The following is a 17,962-nucleotide window of genomic DNA, read 5'->3' as shown; positions in this document are numbered from 1 at the left end:
ATTATTTATAGACACTTGTCCTTATCATAAGATTACACTCAATGTCTGGCTTAAATAAAATCAAGAAGTAATTCTTATCTGGAATCTCCTGACAACTACCGATCTTCCTCTCCCACTGGGGAGGCTTTAGTGTACCAGGAATGTTCCAGCAGAATATAATCCGAAAGTGCCCTAAGGTTTTGATGCATTTATTCTTTTAAGTTTAAAATGAAAGATATAGCTATTATTAACCAAGACTAACCGCATTATGGATGACGGACAGCAGTGAGTGGAAGATCTCAGTTAGGTGCATTTTTAAAAGCTCAGGCCCAAGGGCAGAGACTGAGCATCAGGAATAGGTAAATATGCCCAGAAGGGAATCTAGAACTCAGTGCTGTACTGGCTTCATAAATACTTAATTGAATCAGGCTGATGAGTGAGTTCTATCCCTGGAGGGCTTCTGCACAATTCATCACGCACAACCTCTATGAGTGTCTTCTATGTGATGGGATAAAGTGAAGAACAAACACAACTTTGTGCCTGCCCTCACAGCATTCACTCCAGAGGAGTTCAAGAGAAAAAAAATGTCCACCTGGAAATACATCAGCTCTCCTCCAAACCTGCTCTTTCCTCTGCAGAAGCCCAGCTCCTATGAGCCGTTAGGATGAGCACGGAGAATGAGGAATACTACACCATGTAAATATGGCCTCCCGAGGGCTCCCAGGACAGGACCTAGAAGGCTGAGTAGGTGGCCCCCTGGGAGAAAAAATGAACATAAAGGAAGAACTCTGGTTTTGTAGTTAGAGAATCCTCTCTGTGTGATCTGATTAAGTCAGTCTCCACATCCGTGAAAACGGAATGGGACCTGGCCTCCTTACCTCCAAGGTTGTTGCAGAATCAAATGAGCTGAAATAATATCTAGAAACACACCTGGGTACCTCTAAGGAGCTACCCAAATGTAAGAGAGTCATTTGCAGGGTCCCAGAAGACCTGTGACCCTCATAATAATAATACTCTCTCAAGAGATCACCATTGTTAGAAACACTCGTGAGTTAGAGCCCTCTATTTAGAAAACCACAGTAAAAATGCAAATAAGCATTGCATCTAATGATTGGTAAGGAGATGTCGGGAATACTAGACACCATAAAGGCTGGGGGGAGGAGGGAGCAGGATATGGTGGCAACAAAGCCCTTGGCTTCCTCCAGGATACAGAATGCAGCTGTCTGTCTGGAGAGGGCAGGTCTGGCTGGAATGGTTTGGTAGAGTTGGGTACCAACAGAAGACAAAGGACACAGAAGGCCTTCCTCTGAGAAGGGCCTAAGGGATGCCAGAGAGCCATGAGTCACAAACAGAGGTGGTGACTGCACATCACAAATAACTATAAAAATGTACTTACCATATCGACTGCGATGAGACAGGAAAGGAAAGGAATCTTTCATTATCCAGGTCAGATTCCATGCAAAAGAATCAGGAGGAAGAGAAGGCAGGTTTGTTGGTGACTCCAAGAAGCTGTGACCTAGACACAAAAACAAAGAGAACACTGATCCATGTGTGTGGGATATACCTTTTAACTGTCACTCATATTGCTTGTAAAGGAAAGTTTGTAAAGGGCTTTCATTACATCCACTGGAAAATGAGGGGAAAAAAAAGACTGAGCCACTAGTAGACTTAATTGACATCAGGACTCAGTGTACATTTTCCACCCGGGGCAGCCAGATCTAAGAAGCCTGAACTTCGTGACCAAGGCCATGCCAAAGATCTCTGGGAGATGAACTAGAAGCCAAGCTACTTAACAGCTTGTTCTACTAGCTCTATCCAAAGCCTATCCTGCCTATAAGAATCTGTGCAACTTTATAGAGAACTTCAATTCATCTCATCCAAATAATGCCTCCATTTTACTTTATGTTCAGACTTGTAATTTCATCTAATGTTGTTTGCTTGTGTTATTGCCCTATCAATGAGAGGGATGAAACTGCACTCAGAAGTTATGAGTTTTTGGCAATTATGCTATTTTCACAGGGAATAAAAGCTAGGTGATGGGTTTTCCCACAGTCCAGAGTCCAGGGAGCACCACAGGATTAACATTTCTGATTTGCAAGAGAGAAAAAAGGGTTGAGAGAAAAAGAAAGAGGCAGCATTATGCCATTGCTTTAATAGTACCTCAAGTGAGTTTGTGTGGTGAAAAGTAATTATAATATATCTACAAATCAAACTAACACACATTGCATGGTCCTACGTAGTTCTTCCCAGAAAATCCCCAATTCAATCAGTATTTGCTAATGTTTTATGGCAGGCAAAGCTTTTTCTGTTAAAGAAGGAAGGGTTTTGAGAATGGGTTCTGTTTGGTAGATAGATGCGTAGCAAGACTGAGTGTGGGGAGGAAGGAAGGAAGGGAACTAGGATTTCTTCTGAAGCTTCCATGGGTCAGGCACCATGCTAGGCTCTTTACCCACATAATCTCACATTGTATTCACAGTGGCTCTCTGAGATAAGCATCATCATCCCATTTTACAGATGCAACAACTGAGGCTCAGAGGAACAAATGATGGAATCAGGAACTGAACCCTAGTTTACCTAGCATCAAAAAGGCATGCTCTACCATGAGTGGGCTGGCTTGCTACTCAAACAGTAACTCTTAAACCACCTGGAGTGACTTGGTGAAAAGAAAAAAGAGGAAGAAGAAAAGAAAGATGAAAATGAAGCAGCAGCAGCAGAAACATTTTTCCAGCCTGTGCTCTCTGTAGTCTCTTCCACATCACCTCCAGCAGCAGCTCCTCCGGGCCCTAGTCTCCTGCCTCCAACCCCCTTTTAGTATCAACCTCTCTTCACATGTTTTAAGACAATACTAGCCTGGAGGACCATGACAACCTTTTGTTTCCAGATCCCTAACAGCACAGCTGCACTTGGGTAAAGCTGACCACAGGACCATGTGCCCCCGCAGGTAGAACAGGATCGGCATTCTATGGTCTCCTTCCTAAAAGAAACACTCTTATCTCTGCCTTCCAAAGATCTGAGTTACAAGTGCTGGGTCCTGAGTACAAGAAAAGAGTTTTTGACTGTTCTATGTATGATATAAAGAGATCAGAATTACCTTGAGGGAATTATGTTAAGTGAAATAAGCCAGTTAGAGAAGGATAATCTCTGTATGACTCCACTCATATGAGGAATTTAAAAATGTGGACAAAGAGAACAGATTAGTGGCTACCAGGGGAAAGGTGGGGTGGGGGGGGAGGGGGGACAAAGGGTGAAGTGGTGCACCTACAACACGAATGGCAAACATTAATGTACAACTGAAATCACACAAGATTGTAACCTATCATGAACTCAATAAAAAAAAAATCACAGAATATGCATAAATTTAGAATAAAAAGAAGAAAGTACCTCTGCATTTAACAAACGCAGGGAAGAGGCTCTCTGTTCCCTTCACACTCCCTCTCCTCCCCTACCTCACTCTTGGTGGGAAGGGGGTATCTAGCGCAGGGAAAAGTGAGGCCATGAGAAGCAATCCATGTAAGGAAGAGAAAGGCTTGGTTTCTTGCTGCTTCATTGTGAAAATGTGAGGATCCAGAGTGAAGTGGGCCTCAGCAGCACAGCTTTAGGGGAAGAAGGCGTGAATGAAGACCTGCTGGCTGCAGTAGAGTGTAACTTGCACCCTGGGGAAGAGGGGTGGAAAAGAAAGGAAAGGTGAAAGTAGGAGCAAGAGTTTCCAGGTGCCCAAGTGAGGCTGACCAGTAATGGCCAAGACCGCTAAGGAGAGAAGAGTAAAGAAATGCACTCTGGATGGTGGCGTTATTGATTGGCTACAGACAAGATCGTTTTAGGGATTTTTTTTTCTGGTGATATCCTGAGCCCTTTCCAGACAGTGCACAATGTCCAGGCAGAGTGAAACCTCCAACCTCTTGATGCTATTCTTTCCACCGTGTATCACCCCCTGGTGTCCTTGGCCTAGATTTCAGGTTCATCACTATATTAATTCCCTTGCAGACAACCACAACTCCTGCCTCTTTCCTCCTTCACAACTGTCCTGAGTTGCTGAATGTGGTGGTGGGAGAGGAATGGGGCTGAAGGGGAGGAGGAATACACCAGGATGACGCAAGTCTCACTTTAAATTCATGACCACAGACCTCAAGAGGACCCTCAGGACTGCCCAGGAATCCTACCGCATTCCCTGACCCACTGAATTCACCCTCTCTCTCTCCAGCACCATTACTTTGAAATGTCTCTTACTCCTCAAACCTCCACTTCCCCCTATTCGTCCACATTCTCAGCTAGGCATCTTGTTTCTCATGTCATTGAGGAAAAAAACCAAATCTACCAACTTACAAGTACTGGTACCCCATACACTACTTTCTCTCCTGTTAAAACAGATATACTGTCTATTCTGGTGAGCAGTGGCCGCCTCTCCACTTAGGTGCTTATCTCACCCATCCTCAAGGAATGTGCTGTTATAATTGTCCCCCTTTCTCCTGGATCAACAATTCTGCCCCCTCTACCAAGTCAATCTCATCTGCAGCAAACATGTACCATCTTAAAAAAGAAAAAGAAAAAACATCCTTGACCTCCACACTCTTCTTTAGCCATTGTCCCAATACTCTGTTCTCCTTTACAGCTAAATCTCTTAAAAGATTTGTCTATCCTCCTGTCTCCACTTTCTCTTTCCTATTTTCTCTTGAACTCAATAAAATCAAGATTATCTCCACTACTCCAGTCCAAGGTCACCAGTCACCGTGATCCAAGTTGCAGATACAATGGACAGTCTTGGTCGGTCCTTATCTTACTAACCTCGCAGCAGCATGTAACCCTGCCGACCCCTCCCTGCTTCTTGGATTTCTCACATCTTGGTGACCACATGGTCCTTAGTTGCCACCGTCCTTCCCTCCTACTTCAGTGGCAGGTCCTCTTTACTCTTCTTTGCCAGATCCTCCCCATTTTCAAGGGTGTACAAAAGGAACATTCTCCACTTTCCAGTAGCAATTACCTAGGAGATTTCATGGCTGACTATTGTATTTCATCACAGTGATTTTAAACGGCTTTTAATGATAAATGACCACGAATTTCAAGTGACCCCAGGACACCAGCGTCTTCCTTGACCTCACTGAGATTGTTGACAAATGCAGAAGGGACTTGTTTTAACCAAGCATGTACAGACTTACGAACTCATTCTCTCCTGTCCAAAGTGCTGATTTTCAATTCCAAATTAGCATGCCCACTGTGTAACCCTCTTCTCAAGGCTTTCAAAAACTCTGACTTTTCTTCCTTAACTATGCAGTGAATTTTTTCCTTGCCTGACATGTTAATCAGATCAGCTTTTTTTTTTTTAAAAAAACTCTGGGGGGGGGGGCGGTCTTTGTTTTATTATTTGACAGTAGGTAAAAGCTGGGGAGCTTGCGCCCTTCCTCTTCTCCATCCAAACTTACTCCCAAAGCAGTCTCATCCAGTGTCATAGCGTTAAATGCCATCTATATTCTAATGCTATTGAATTTCTATCTTCAGACCCAACCTCTCCCATGAACAGTAGAATATATATCCTACTGCCAGTCTGAAATCTCCATCTGATTGACTGATAAGTAGCTCAAACTTAACACATGCAAAAATAAACACTAGATGTCCCTCCACCTACACCCCAGGCATTCCCCATTTCTTTTTTTTTTTAAAGATTTTTTTTTTTTCCTTTTTCTCCCCAAAGCCCCCAGGTACATAGTTGTATATTCTTCGTTGTGGGTCCTTCTAGTTGTGGCATGTGGGACGCTGCCTCAGCGTGGTTTGATGAGCAGTGCCATGTCCGCGCCCAGGATTCGAACCAACGAAACACTGGGCCGCCTGCAGCAGAGCGCGCGAACTCAACCACTCGACCACGGGGCCAGCCCCCAGGCATTCCCCATTTCTGAAAGTGATGATAAAACTCTCCTGGTTGCTTGGACCAAAACCAAGGAGGAATCCTCGACTTCTTTCTTTTTCCCACACCCCACATCAATTCATGAACAAATCTGATGGCTCTACTTGAATTTTACCCCTTCTCATCTCTCCCCCATCACCTCTCACCCTGACTACCGCTATAAGCTCCCAGGTAGACTCCCTGCAGCTACTATTGTTCATTTTCAGTGTGTTCTCCACACTGCAGTTAGATTGACGCTTCAGCCCTGAAATAGCTTTCACATTTCTTGCTGTGGCCCAGCCCTTGAAGGCCCCATGATCTGGCCCCTGGTTCTCTCTCTGCCTCATTTCCAACCATTCTTTCCTTGCTTGTGGAGCTCCAGCCCCACAGGCCTGCTTGCTATTCCTCAAACTCGCCAAGCACACTCCTGCCTCAGGGCCTTTGCACTGGTGGTTCTCTCAGCCTTAAAAAACTCCTCTCTCCATCCAGGTCTCTGCCCAAATGTCACCTCCTCAGAAAGAACTTCCTGATCATCCTGTCAGAAACAGCACAGCCCATAACCCACCCTCTATCCCCTTGCCCTGCATTTATTATTTCTTATATTTAATTTCACTTGTTTATTGCATACCTCCTGCACTAGTCATTGCTACAGCCCCATGTCTGACACATAGTAGGCACTATGAAATAAATATTGAGAAATAAATATTTTTCAAATGAATGAAATCAGCCCTCGAGAAAATTATTAGCTCTGGCACTTATTAGCTGTTATTAGCTGTTAAACTACAGGTTAATCACCTGCTCTGTGGAACCTCATTGTTCTGTAAATGATGATAAGAACAAGAATAATGTGTGCTCTACCGACTTGCAGGGTTTTGTAAGGGCCAGATGAGATAATGCGTGCATGATCTACTCTTTCAATATCAATCACACCATTCTTGAGTTTTATGTTTCTATCTCTGCTTCAGAATCCAAAATGAATGACAGTCTTGGTTCATTTCCTATATCCGAGGATCTTGGATACGATGTCCAGAAATCAAAAGTGCCCCCAAAGAGCTGCTTCTCTCTCATTCACTGGTTAATTATTAACTCAGCCAACTGTCCATAATCTCTACTACACTAGTTTCAGCCAACTGGCAATGTCTCTATTTCCAGCCTTTATTTACATGTCTCACTGTGTGTCTATTTATTCCTAAGCCAATGTACATACTACAGTGGATATATCATACTTGCATAGGTATAAATAATAGAGAGCTATGTGTGTGTGATGGCTATTTACACGAATGCCCTGGGTTCACTAGCAAGCATGTTTTACAAACTTACATCAATAAAATGTAAAAATGCTTCTATTCTAAACACTCCTTGGAACTGCTCCTGCCTTGCCTCATACACATTTTACTTATTTATTTTCTTCCAACAATAAAACAATCAGTGACAGCCTGCTAGTTTCCCCCCCTTATTTGAAAACACACTTAATAATGCATTCTTTTACAATGATTTTGTGTCACACAAAGCAAAGCTTAATGTGGGCAAATAAATAGTTGTCCGGATGTCAGATGGTGGTGAGCAAGCACAGCAAGACCGGCTCCCAGGGCGGGCCTCCCCGTTTGGGATCGGCAGCCGAAGGAAGCGGCTTCGGTATTCACAGGGCTGAGCCCACACCTGTTCAGCCAAAGAAACCTTCTCAGTGAATTTACGTGACTACTAGAGTCAGCCGTGATGCTGGAGTTGTAACAGGCAGTTCATTTAATCTGAAAAACAGAGATGTGATCTTCAGAGAAAAGAAAGGGAGAGTTAGCAGATGTGTCCTTTGTCTAAACACACAGACCTCCCCACACCTTTCTGAGGCCTGGAAAATGAGGAGGTTGGGCTGGCTGTTCGCTAAGGTCCTCTCCAGTTCACACATAGTTGGTTCTCCGTAGTTTGCTTTCACATTTCCTCGCAGCTGGCTCATTCAGAGAGGAGCTATTAGTGTCAGGGGCGGAATTTGAATGGAAGTAAACAGCCCCCCTCCACCTCACCTTTCTCCAGCCCCACTCCCACCCACCAAGTTTGTGCTCTTTCTTGGCAGCTCAAGTCTTGAAGCAAAAATTATTATCTCCCATAATACTCCCTTGTACCATTGAAAGTCATAGTTTCAACACATTTCTTGCCTGTCCCCAAGCCCAAAAGGACCCATGGATAACTACTGAGTTCATTCAGTGGTGAACCATATCTGTCAGCCAATAAAAGCAGGCACTCCTTCCCAAGGCACAGTCTTAAGGAGCATGGAGGGCAATACAAGGGAAATCACTAATGTGTCTCTGCCCTTGGGGAGGGGCTTACCTGCAGTATATTGGGCCCACACCAAAAAGGGAATCACAAAGAGGTTGCTGCAGAAATGGCTAAAACGTATAAATTTGAAGCTTTCACACTTTGACCACTTCTTACTTGTTCAGCCTTATTTCCCATTCAATCTTTTCACATTCTATGGTCTCCATTACACACATCTCCAAATTTTTGCCCAGGCTGATTTCTGCCTACAACGTCCTTCCTCACCTCCTGCTTTCCTAAATCCCACCCTTTCTTAAAGATCTAAACCAAATTCTTCCTTCTCCAGGGCTCCCCATCTTCCCAGAGCTGTAGCCCCATCAAAGCAGTTGAGCTGAGATTCAGGGTGGGCTGAAACAAAACTTCGACCGGGCCCTCCTGCCTCCTTAACCACCATGGCTTATTGCCACTTAGAACAGGGGCATTTAGGTCATTTATTAAATGTTGTTCAAACTGTCTTGGTTATTCATGACAACAGAGTATAATTGTATTAATTTCACTCATAGATCTCAAGCTCACAGATTTAGAAGAAATTAGGAAAACCTCATTTATAGGGACTGTTGTTCAGTCTCATGGTGGACATGCTCCCCAAGGTCAAGGTCAGGGCCAAATCAGGGGCACAGACCCCAGAGATCACCTGATCGGTGGGGATATCATGTCTATGTAGGTGACTTGTAATTCATAGTCAAAGCCAGATAATGATGGCAATGTGATACTTGATGCTGCCCCTTCAGAATTTGTGTTCCAAGTTGTCATATTTTGACCTATCTAGAGATGACTTCAGTGTCCCAAGCAAGTGCTCCTGACTGGCCTATGAGCCCTGCAATATCTCCTTTTGTCCTGGAATCCCTGTTCCAAGTATACTTGGTCACTAGTCCTATCTACCTAGCCAGGGTGGTCTCAATGGCTTTTGGTAGCAGAGGAAGACTAACTGCCATTTGTACTAATTCATGAAAGCAATGAAGAGGGTGTCACTATCCAGGTGACCTGATTATTCACACACACACACACAAGCACATACCCCAAGCCTGAGTGCTTCCCTCAGCAGGGACACAACTGTCCATCCCAGCTCCATTTCTGCAGCTTGCTTATACTCTCTATGAAATTTACTCCACTGTGATCTCACGTCTATTTTCTCCCCCCAAAATATGTTGACTAGAATAATAATCAAAAAGAAGAGACTTTGAACTGCCACCAGGCCTTTTATCTTGTGATCTCAGGAAGCTTTACTAGGCAATAAATAATTGATGTACTGCAAGTGACACAAAGACCAGATAGCCTAGAAAACCAAATCCACCAATGAAAGACCTTTCTCTTTTGGAACGAGGGAGTGCCTGTGGGGACCACTTACCAGTGGACCCAGTAGTCTCTAGATAAGCTGGACAAGAAGCTACAAACTATCCAGGAACAAATAGCTCTTCTCTTGACCTGATGTTTCAAGTTGGGAAGCAACAGTTACCAAGGTGCCTCCCTAGAGAGAGCCCACTTTCACAAGAAGAGGTGAGCTCCAGCAGGAAAGAGTGGATACTAACTACTTACACAAGCACCATGACTTTTGACCCACTGATGCCTTTCGGAGCCATTTACTCTTATAATCTTTATGATAGTCCTGTTAATTAACCCCTTTTACAGATGAGAAGATTGAGGCTCGAAAAGCACAACTGCCCTATCCAAGATCACACAGCTAGCATCAGGATAGGACATATGACTGAGGACCCCTGATACATGGACCAACTGGAAATGCCATTCTCCAACAAAGACCTCTTGGAGATGATGTTGACTGCCCAAGAGAAGAATGACATTGAGTCAAATACAGCAGAAAGATTTATCAGATCACAGATGCCTGCAGAATTCTCCTAAATGAGGTGACAGGACCCTTTCAGGTCAACCAGCAAGGTGACCTAGAAACATACACCTTCAGTCAGGGCAGCTGGCTCTCCAGGGCCTCGAATTCAGCCAGCACTGTTTCCATGGCAACCACCACCAGGTCTGATGCTTGCCCCTTGAGATGGACCCTTGGTTGGTCCACAAAAAGGATACCTGCGGTGGGAGGAGGAAGAGGGGCAGAACACTTTCTACTAACTTCCAAACCTTTCAAACCCTTTTTATCTACTTGTCACCCCTCTCATTCCAGTAAAAAGAGTCTAGCCTCCAAGAAACCACACTTTAAATACCACATTGCTCAGAACAAAGACCTCTTACCCATGGCTGGACACATTTCCAAGACTGGGAGCAGAATGCTCTAACAGGCTGGTGTGCCAGATAGAGACCTGGCTGTCTGGGAACAGTGTTGTTACTGTGTGACCTTGGGTAAGCTACTTAACCTTTTTGAAGCTTTGTTTCTCTGCATATGAAACAGAACTCATCATGCTTTCTCATCCAACTTTAGGGATCCTCTGAGAATTAATGAGACCGTATATACAAAGCCCTGAGGCTCTTTTGAAGAAAGATACACTAGAAATCCTTGTGCTGTTACCAAGGGGCATTGTCATGATGATACATTTTAAAACATTCTTCACCTGTATTACTAAAATACACTTAGCTTGTACAGAATTAAAATAGATAGGCCAATAGCCTAATTTGCTTCTCCCTGTTCTGAAGCTGCATTTCCTTTTTTGCTTCCATTCATCTTACACTGTGAACAACAGTGGTCAATGTTCCCCTTGACCCCTATGCTGAGACCCAGGGTGAGAGAGTTGGGAAGGACTGTAAAGACCATTTGTCTACGTCTTCCCATCACATATACAAGGAAGCTGAAACACAGAAAGGCCAATGCCTTACCCAAGGTCATCTCGTTAGTGAAAAATTGAGAATGTGATCTTCTGACCCTTCATTCTGTGCCTTACCCAACCACTGAAGAAGGTAATAAAGAAGGAGAAGAGGAAAGAAATAGAGAGACATGTATTTTTGCTCTTTAAACCCTTAAACTACGGATCTGTGCAATACTCTCAGGTGAAAATGAAACTATGGAAAAAACCCAATACTGTATACGTATGCCTATTATGCATGCAGGCCCCATTATGGGTTCTTTACAACCATTTTCTCATGTAAATCCCACAATTTTATGAATAGGGAATTATAATCTCCATTTCCAATGAGGGATCTGAGGCCCAGAGAGGTTAAATAACTTGCTCAAGGTCCTGGAATGAAAAGGGATGGAACTAAGATTAATTAATTAATTCAATGAATATTTACTGAGCATCTCCTATGTGCCAAGTTTTGTCTTTGGCAGTTAGGATGCATTACTGGGCAAACTTAATCATTACCCCCTTAGAGCTTATGACTGAGGAGCTTAGAGGTGGTGGGGCAGCAGACAGTAGTCCAACAACCTCACAACTCCTTGCAATGTCTCAACATGGGTATGTGTTGTGAAAGAGAGATACACAGTTGTGTGAGAATGTATAAAAGAGGGATCTGGGGGCCAACCCCGGGGTGGAGTTGGTTAAAGTTCTGCATGCTCTGCTTCGGCGGTGCTGGTTCAGATGCTGGGTGTGGACCTACTCTGCTGATCAGCCATGCTGTGGAGGCATCCCACATAAAAAAAATAGAGAAAGATAGGCATAGATGTTAGCTCAGAGCTAATCTTATTCACACAAGAAAAGAGGGATCTGACTTCATCATTAAGGCCAGGGAAAGACTGCCTAAGAAATTGATGCTTAAGCTGAGGCCCTAAGGTGGATGAGTAGAGTTAACTAGTTAAAGAGAATGGGATGGGGTGGGAGGCTGGAGAGGGCAGGTGTCTACTCAAGCCCAAGTCTGTCTCAGCGTAGGGCACCTGCTCCTTATTCACCATCAAGAAAGGTGAGGTGTTGCTGAGGACCCTCGTTGTATGGACCAACCAGCGATGCCACTGTCCCATTCAGAAAATCTTGGAGATGATGTTGATTCCCCTGAAACAGGGACATTGAATTATATATAGCAGAAAGATTGATCAGATCACTGACCTTCCTATAGCATTCTCCTAACTGGAGGATGACAGACTTCCTTCAGGTCAACCAGGAAGGTCACCTAGAAACATATACCTTCAGTCAGGGCAGCTGGCTCTCCAGGGTCTCAAGCTCAGCCAGCATTGTTTCAACGGCAACTCCCACCAGGCCTGATGCTTGGCCCTGAAATGGGGCCTTGGCTGATCAGGGGAAGGATGCTTAGGATGAAATTTATCAGAGGCCTGGCAGTCTGATGGAAAACATGCTGAGGAGGAAACCGCAGGGGATTAGACCTTCAGAACTCAAACACAGCCAGACACTAGAGGTAAGGGCTGGAGTCTGGGGTCTGGATTCCAGGCCCCTTCCCTGTAGGAAGCTTGGCCAACAGGCTGAGCATCAGAGAAAAGGCAAGAGATGATTAACAGGACAGGGAAGTCCTACCAACAGGGTGAAGGCATTCTAGGTGGCAGTTCTAGGCCATCCCCTTGGTTGATCCTTGCCCTCTCCAGCCTCCCACCCCATCCCATTCTCTTTAGCTAGTTAATTACTCATCTATGTTGGGGCCTCAGCTTAAGCATAAATTTCTTAAGCAGACTTCCCTGGCCTCAATGATGAAGTCAAATGAAGATACGTCAGTTGTTATAGGTCTGAAAACCAAACTACCTTTCGGAAAAGTGGAGGGATGAAAAGGCGCCTGGAACCACCCTTGCAGCCACCTAACTCCTAATGATAAATCCATATTTTCACTCCCCTCATTGAGGCCTGGGCCAACATGATCAAATGCTTTCTTTCTCACCACCATGTTTAATTTTACTTTAAAGATTAGGTGAAAAGAGGTGAAGAGGAAGAGGGGCAGCAGGAAGAGAGAGAAAAGAAGAAGGAGCAGGGTGAAGGAAGAGACAGTAAAGACATTAGCATTAAGGAATGGGCAGAAACAAAGAAGAGAAGAAAAGAAAGGGAGAAAGAGAAACTACCTGATATTTTTCACTATTTGGAAGTTACTGAGAGAAAGTTATTCAAACTACACTGTAAAAAGGCCATAAAACACCTTGGGGAAAACATGAAAGTCACGCTGCCACCATACAGATGAGCACCCTGGAATTAGCTGCCAGAGCAATGTCTGAAAAGAGGAAATTCAATGGCCCACATTGCTGCCTGCTCCCCCTCCCTCTTGGCTTCCACCCCCTCCAAATCGCCTGGCTCTGAAAGCAGAGGCAGTAATTTGCAGCCAGCAAGTGTGAAGGAATGTTGGAGCTGTTATTTGCCTTCATGCAGCACATCTTGAGTGCATCTTTTAGAAATATAATTTAAAATACACTTTCAGTTTCACTATAGAAAATCTGAAAAAATCAGAAGCTCTAAAGAAGAAAATAAATGATTCATACTTCCAGCATCCAGAAAACCAGTGTTAACATTTTATGGTGTATTGTTTTGTGAATTGATTTTCACATACTTATCAAGATAGCATTTGGCTTTAGACCTGTTGAGGAGAAGGACAGTTTAGTTCCTCTCTGCCCATGAGATCTCTGTCTGCAGGACCAAGAGAAGTCATTCTCTGGAAACACCTAGGGTACCAAGACCAGCCAGCTAACACCCTAGAGCACAGATGCTGAAACCATGAAAAACTGAGATGCTCTTGGCCCAGGGAAAGGGCCTACAGTTGAAGGCAACACAGGCTCAGAGGGAGCAAAGGCTCCCTCTTTAGCAAGAAGGCGAGGCCTTGGCCTGGGTGGACTTGGGAGTAGCTGGGACATGAATGTAGATAGACCAATGGATGCAGCTACACTGCTGTGTACCCTCAGCATCACTGGGCAGAGGGGCAAGGAACTTCTGCTCTGGTAGAAATCTTAAAGAAGTCACAAGAACCAAAGACTACAGAAAATGTATCATGTCAGTGCTTGAACCTCAATGATAGATGCAGTTCATTGATTTCATGACTTGGGAAAGAGTGAAAAAAAGTGGAATTCCATCAAACACTCAAAGGGACAGCCAGTGAGAATAAATGGAGATAGATTCCTGTCTCTCAGTGGCCAGTGATGCACCCAGCAAATGTATGGCAGTTCTTAAGGTCTCTTCATATGCATTCAAGTTTTTGATCTTCACGATGGTCTTCTAAGATAATAATAAAAAATCCCAACTTAGAAAGGAGAAAAATGAAAATCAAAGAGGTTAAGTCAATGCTTCCTAACCATTTTTCATACCATGACACACAGAAAATGATACTATTTGTACGGCCCACTGGGGTAAACAGAAGAGGCCGCCCACAGTTAGAGGCAACTGGCCCAAGGGCTTCAGCCACTCCTGGTCCAACCTGCCTCCCACAGTGCTGAGGGGCTCAATAGTTCAGTATCTCTACACACTTGTTGGCCACTGCAGCACACGCATGACCATAGCACATTGCTAGGGAAGGACGCTCTAGGCCAAGAGATGTGGCCGCATTTGTACTGCAAGAAGCAACAGAGCACTCCATCACTCTGCATCTTGCCCTGGGGATATCTTGAAACAGCAACAGAGATGTTAGTCACAGAAGAATCCTTGGGTTTACTCTGTGGGCAGAGTCAGGAAAAGAGCAGGTGTGTCCAACACTGTGTCATCACCCTACAGAAAGCAGGCGATTCAGGTGACTAAGAGTCTTGAAGTCAGATCTGATGGGGCCATAGAAAGTTCCCTTCAAGCATTTATAAGAGCTCGGATGCTTCACCAAAGAAAAGGGGTAAAACTCAGCTCCTTTCTCTACTCTGGGAAATTCAGAAAATAATTTCACAGAGTGGTTATTGAATGGCCAAAAAGTAATGATTACAAATAACTGAGTTAACTGCTGTATGTGGCCTCATGTGTCATCATACCAGAGCCTTATCAGAAGTCTCATCAGGATTAGTTGCTCATCATGACTGATGACATTTGCCGACCAAGAGGGCTTGGCTCCCTTCCTTGCCCGTTCAATCACAGTGGCAGGAAGAGCCTTCTAAGGTTTGAGCACAAACTCTGAGAAATTGCTTTCGGGAATGACTCCTGCAGTGGCTTCCAAGATAATGGACTCCTTTTCTGCAAGTGATACTCTATCTCCCCAAGACTTCCCAGGTCTTACTGTCATTGGAGATTCTGGGTAGTACTGAGACATGACAGGTGCTGGCAACAGGTATGTAAGAAACTAAACTTTCTAGCCCACAAATAAAAGGTTATATTCCATATGGGCAGTTTCCACTCAGGCAGCATCTACACAACACTAAACCTCTAGATGGAGAAATGAAAGTATTTCCTCAATTCCTCAAATATCTCCAAAGGCAAACCAAACATTTCCATTCTCAGCAGGATAATGTGCCCTATACCAATCCAGCCCAAGAGAAGCAGTCAGGAGTAAGCATTAAAAATAATTGCAGCAGGTGAATGAAACATGGACTAATTGGATAATATTATTTATATCACTTATAATTGTGTATAAAGAGCATTTCTGACTTCTAGGGAGGTTCTGTCAATGACCTGGAAAGGTGCTGTAGGAAGGTGAAGTCAATTCCCTGCTGATTGCTCACACTCAGCAACAGAATACAGTGGGTGGGGAGGAGAGGCTCACTCTGCCCTCAGATTGCACCCACACTAAACCCTTGTTTTTTGCGCAGGATGCATCCAGAGACTACTGGAATCCCCACATCTGTGGATACTGCTGTAGCATATCATTATCTCCATAAAATGCATTCAGAAAAGAATAAATCACTCATTAAGTGACTTGTGACCACACCCAGAATAATAGTATGAGATTTTCAAATTCTAATCTCAGCAAAATGACAATTTGCTACCTACCATGGAATTTGGAGTCACTTGTAAATAGTAGAAACCGTGACTATTAAATCTGCCACTACTGAGAAGTTGCTGTAGTCAGTACATGAAAGGTAGAGGAATATGACCAGACACAAAAGCTACTTTTCCAGGTACATTGAAGTTCGCTGGGAGATACTGGAGTTCCAGACTTTGAAATGGGCAGGGAGGAGGAAAGAACTGTCATCACACCCCCAGAAGTTCTATCCGTGACTTCCTCGCTGTCCACATTTGTAGATCTGTGCACTTTTCCTGTCTGAGATAAGTAGCAAATATATCCATAATAGGTTGAACTCACCCTTGAGGTGAACAGACCTGAGGAAGGCATGTTTGTGGGTTCCTAATTGTTAGGGAGATCCCAAAGATAAAGACACTGAGATCCTGAACCTCCACAGTGGATATAAGTGGAAAAGATGTAAGACTCTCAGAGAGAAGCTCTAGAATGTGAAGCAGCCTGCCGGTAAGAGCAAGAAGGAGCTAGGAAGTGAGTAGAAGGAAGTCCACTTGCAAAGCAAATAGGAGAGGGTGACAAAAGAGAAAGATACGTGACTGGCTGGTGGGGCTTTTGCCCCGAAAGGGGAGCACTGAAGAAGAGTAACTCAGCTGGGCTCCCCAGAAGTTGTGTAGCAATTACAAGCAGGATCAGGGAGGAGAAAACCTGATGTCACCCCAGCAGAATGAAATGGCAGTGAGGGCCTTTCCCAGCTTTGAATTGTCCTTGTTTATAGAAATATGTGGTAGGAGATGCAGGTTTATTAAAGGGGATGTAAACTGATTAGGAAAAGGAGGCCAGATGGGGAATCCCAGATGGTGCCATATCTTAGAGTTTAGATCACAGGCTTAGACATCACACCAACCTGAAGTCAGCTCACGGCTCCAACATTTACTACTAGCGGAGTGATCCCAGGCAGCTACTTAACTTTTCTAAGCATCGATTTCCTCATCTGTGTGTGGGAACAATGAAAGAACCAACCTTAAATGCTTGCCTTGAAGATGCCATGAGAGAGTGCTTATGAACTACTTAGCACAATGCCTAGCACAGAGTAAGTAATCAGAAAATGTTATTTATATTGCCATAAATAATAATGTATTATTATTATAGTAAATAAAGAGAATGCTGGACAAAATTTGGCAGCAGCCATTAAGAGGTCTGAGTTCTAAAATTTCAGGGAGGAGTCTGTATGACCCCTATGAGGGAGAAGATGAGTTTTGTGGGCAGTGGGCAAAGATCCGGAATCCAGACACCACCACAGGGATGGAGCAGTTTTCAGGGCTGTGTGGACAGTAACAGGAGGGGTTGAAGGGGCTGTCTCAGGAAATGTGGCACTGGGAACTTGGACCTGCAGATCCTGGCAGACCATTGGCCAATTCAGAGAGGCTAACAGTTGATTGCCTGAACTTGGAGTTCTGATGCTTACAAAGGGTGAGAGTGCCAGATACATTGTCAGTCTGGAAGCCAGTAAAGCATAAATTAGGTTACCAAGGTGAGAACTCAGGTGTGGAAAAACAAGTTAGAGACCCAATTAGGAGGGAGATCTGAAGAACAAGCAGAGGAACGGGGCACAGAACCAACTCTGGGCCAAGGTGTCAGCATCCTTCTGGCCCTGTCTCCCAGGTTCATTGACTACAATCAAGTAATCTGTGCTCTTTATATTTATTCCCCTGAACCCACTTTCTAGCCCAAGGAAAAGGTGCTGCAGACAATCTCCATCACCTTCTGGAAGCTCAGAGCAATCATGGAGTTTTCAAGTTGTTCCAGAGATAGGAGATTGGCTAATGTTTTCAGATTTTTTTCTTCCTGAGGAAGATTAGCCTTGAACTAACATCTGCTGCCAATCCTCCTCTTTTTGCTGAGGAAGAGTGGCCCTGAGCTAACATCCATGCCCATCTTCCTCTACTTTATATGTGGGACATCTGCCACAGCATAGCTTGATGAGCGGTGCTAGGTCCACACCCGGGATCCAAACCGGTGAACCCCGGGTCTCTGAAGCAGAGTGTGTGAACTTAACTGCTACACCACCGGGCCAGCCCCAGATTTTTTTTTTATTGGGAAAAAAGAATG

General features: G+C 44.3%; 1 protein-coding gene across 1 annotated transcript in view; it reads right to left on the bottom strand.

The window, feature by feature from the left end:
- Window positions 1–17,962, bottom strand: part of ALK (ALK receptor tyrosine kinase) — a 662,750-nt gene that overhangs the window by 477,094 nt on the left and 167,694 nt on the right. Inside the window, exon 2 of the mRNA XM_070512354.1 lies at window positions 1,376–1,495. Coding sequence (XP_070368455.1) covers window positions 1,376–1,495 — 120 coding nt within the window. The remainder of the gene's footprint in view (window positions 1–1,375; window positions 1,496–17,962) is intronic.

This window comes from Equus asinus, chromosome 6 (assembly GCF_041296235.1).
Source record: "Equus asinus isolate D_3611 breed Donkey chromosome 6, EquAss-T2T_v2, whole genome shotgun sequence".
Classification (NCBI taxonomy): domain Eukaryota; kingdom Metazoa; phylum Chordata; class Mammalia; order Perissodactyla; family Equidae; genus Equus; species Equus asinus.
The sequence above is the reverse complement of the archived record's forward strand: the minus strand, read 5'-3'. Positions and strand labels throughout refer to the sequence as shown.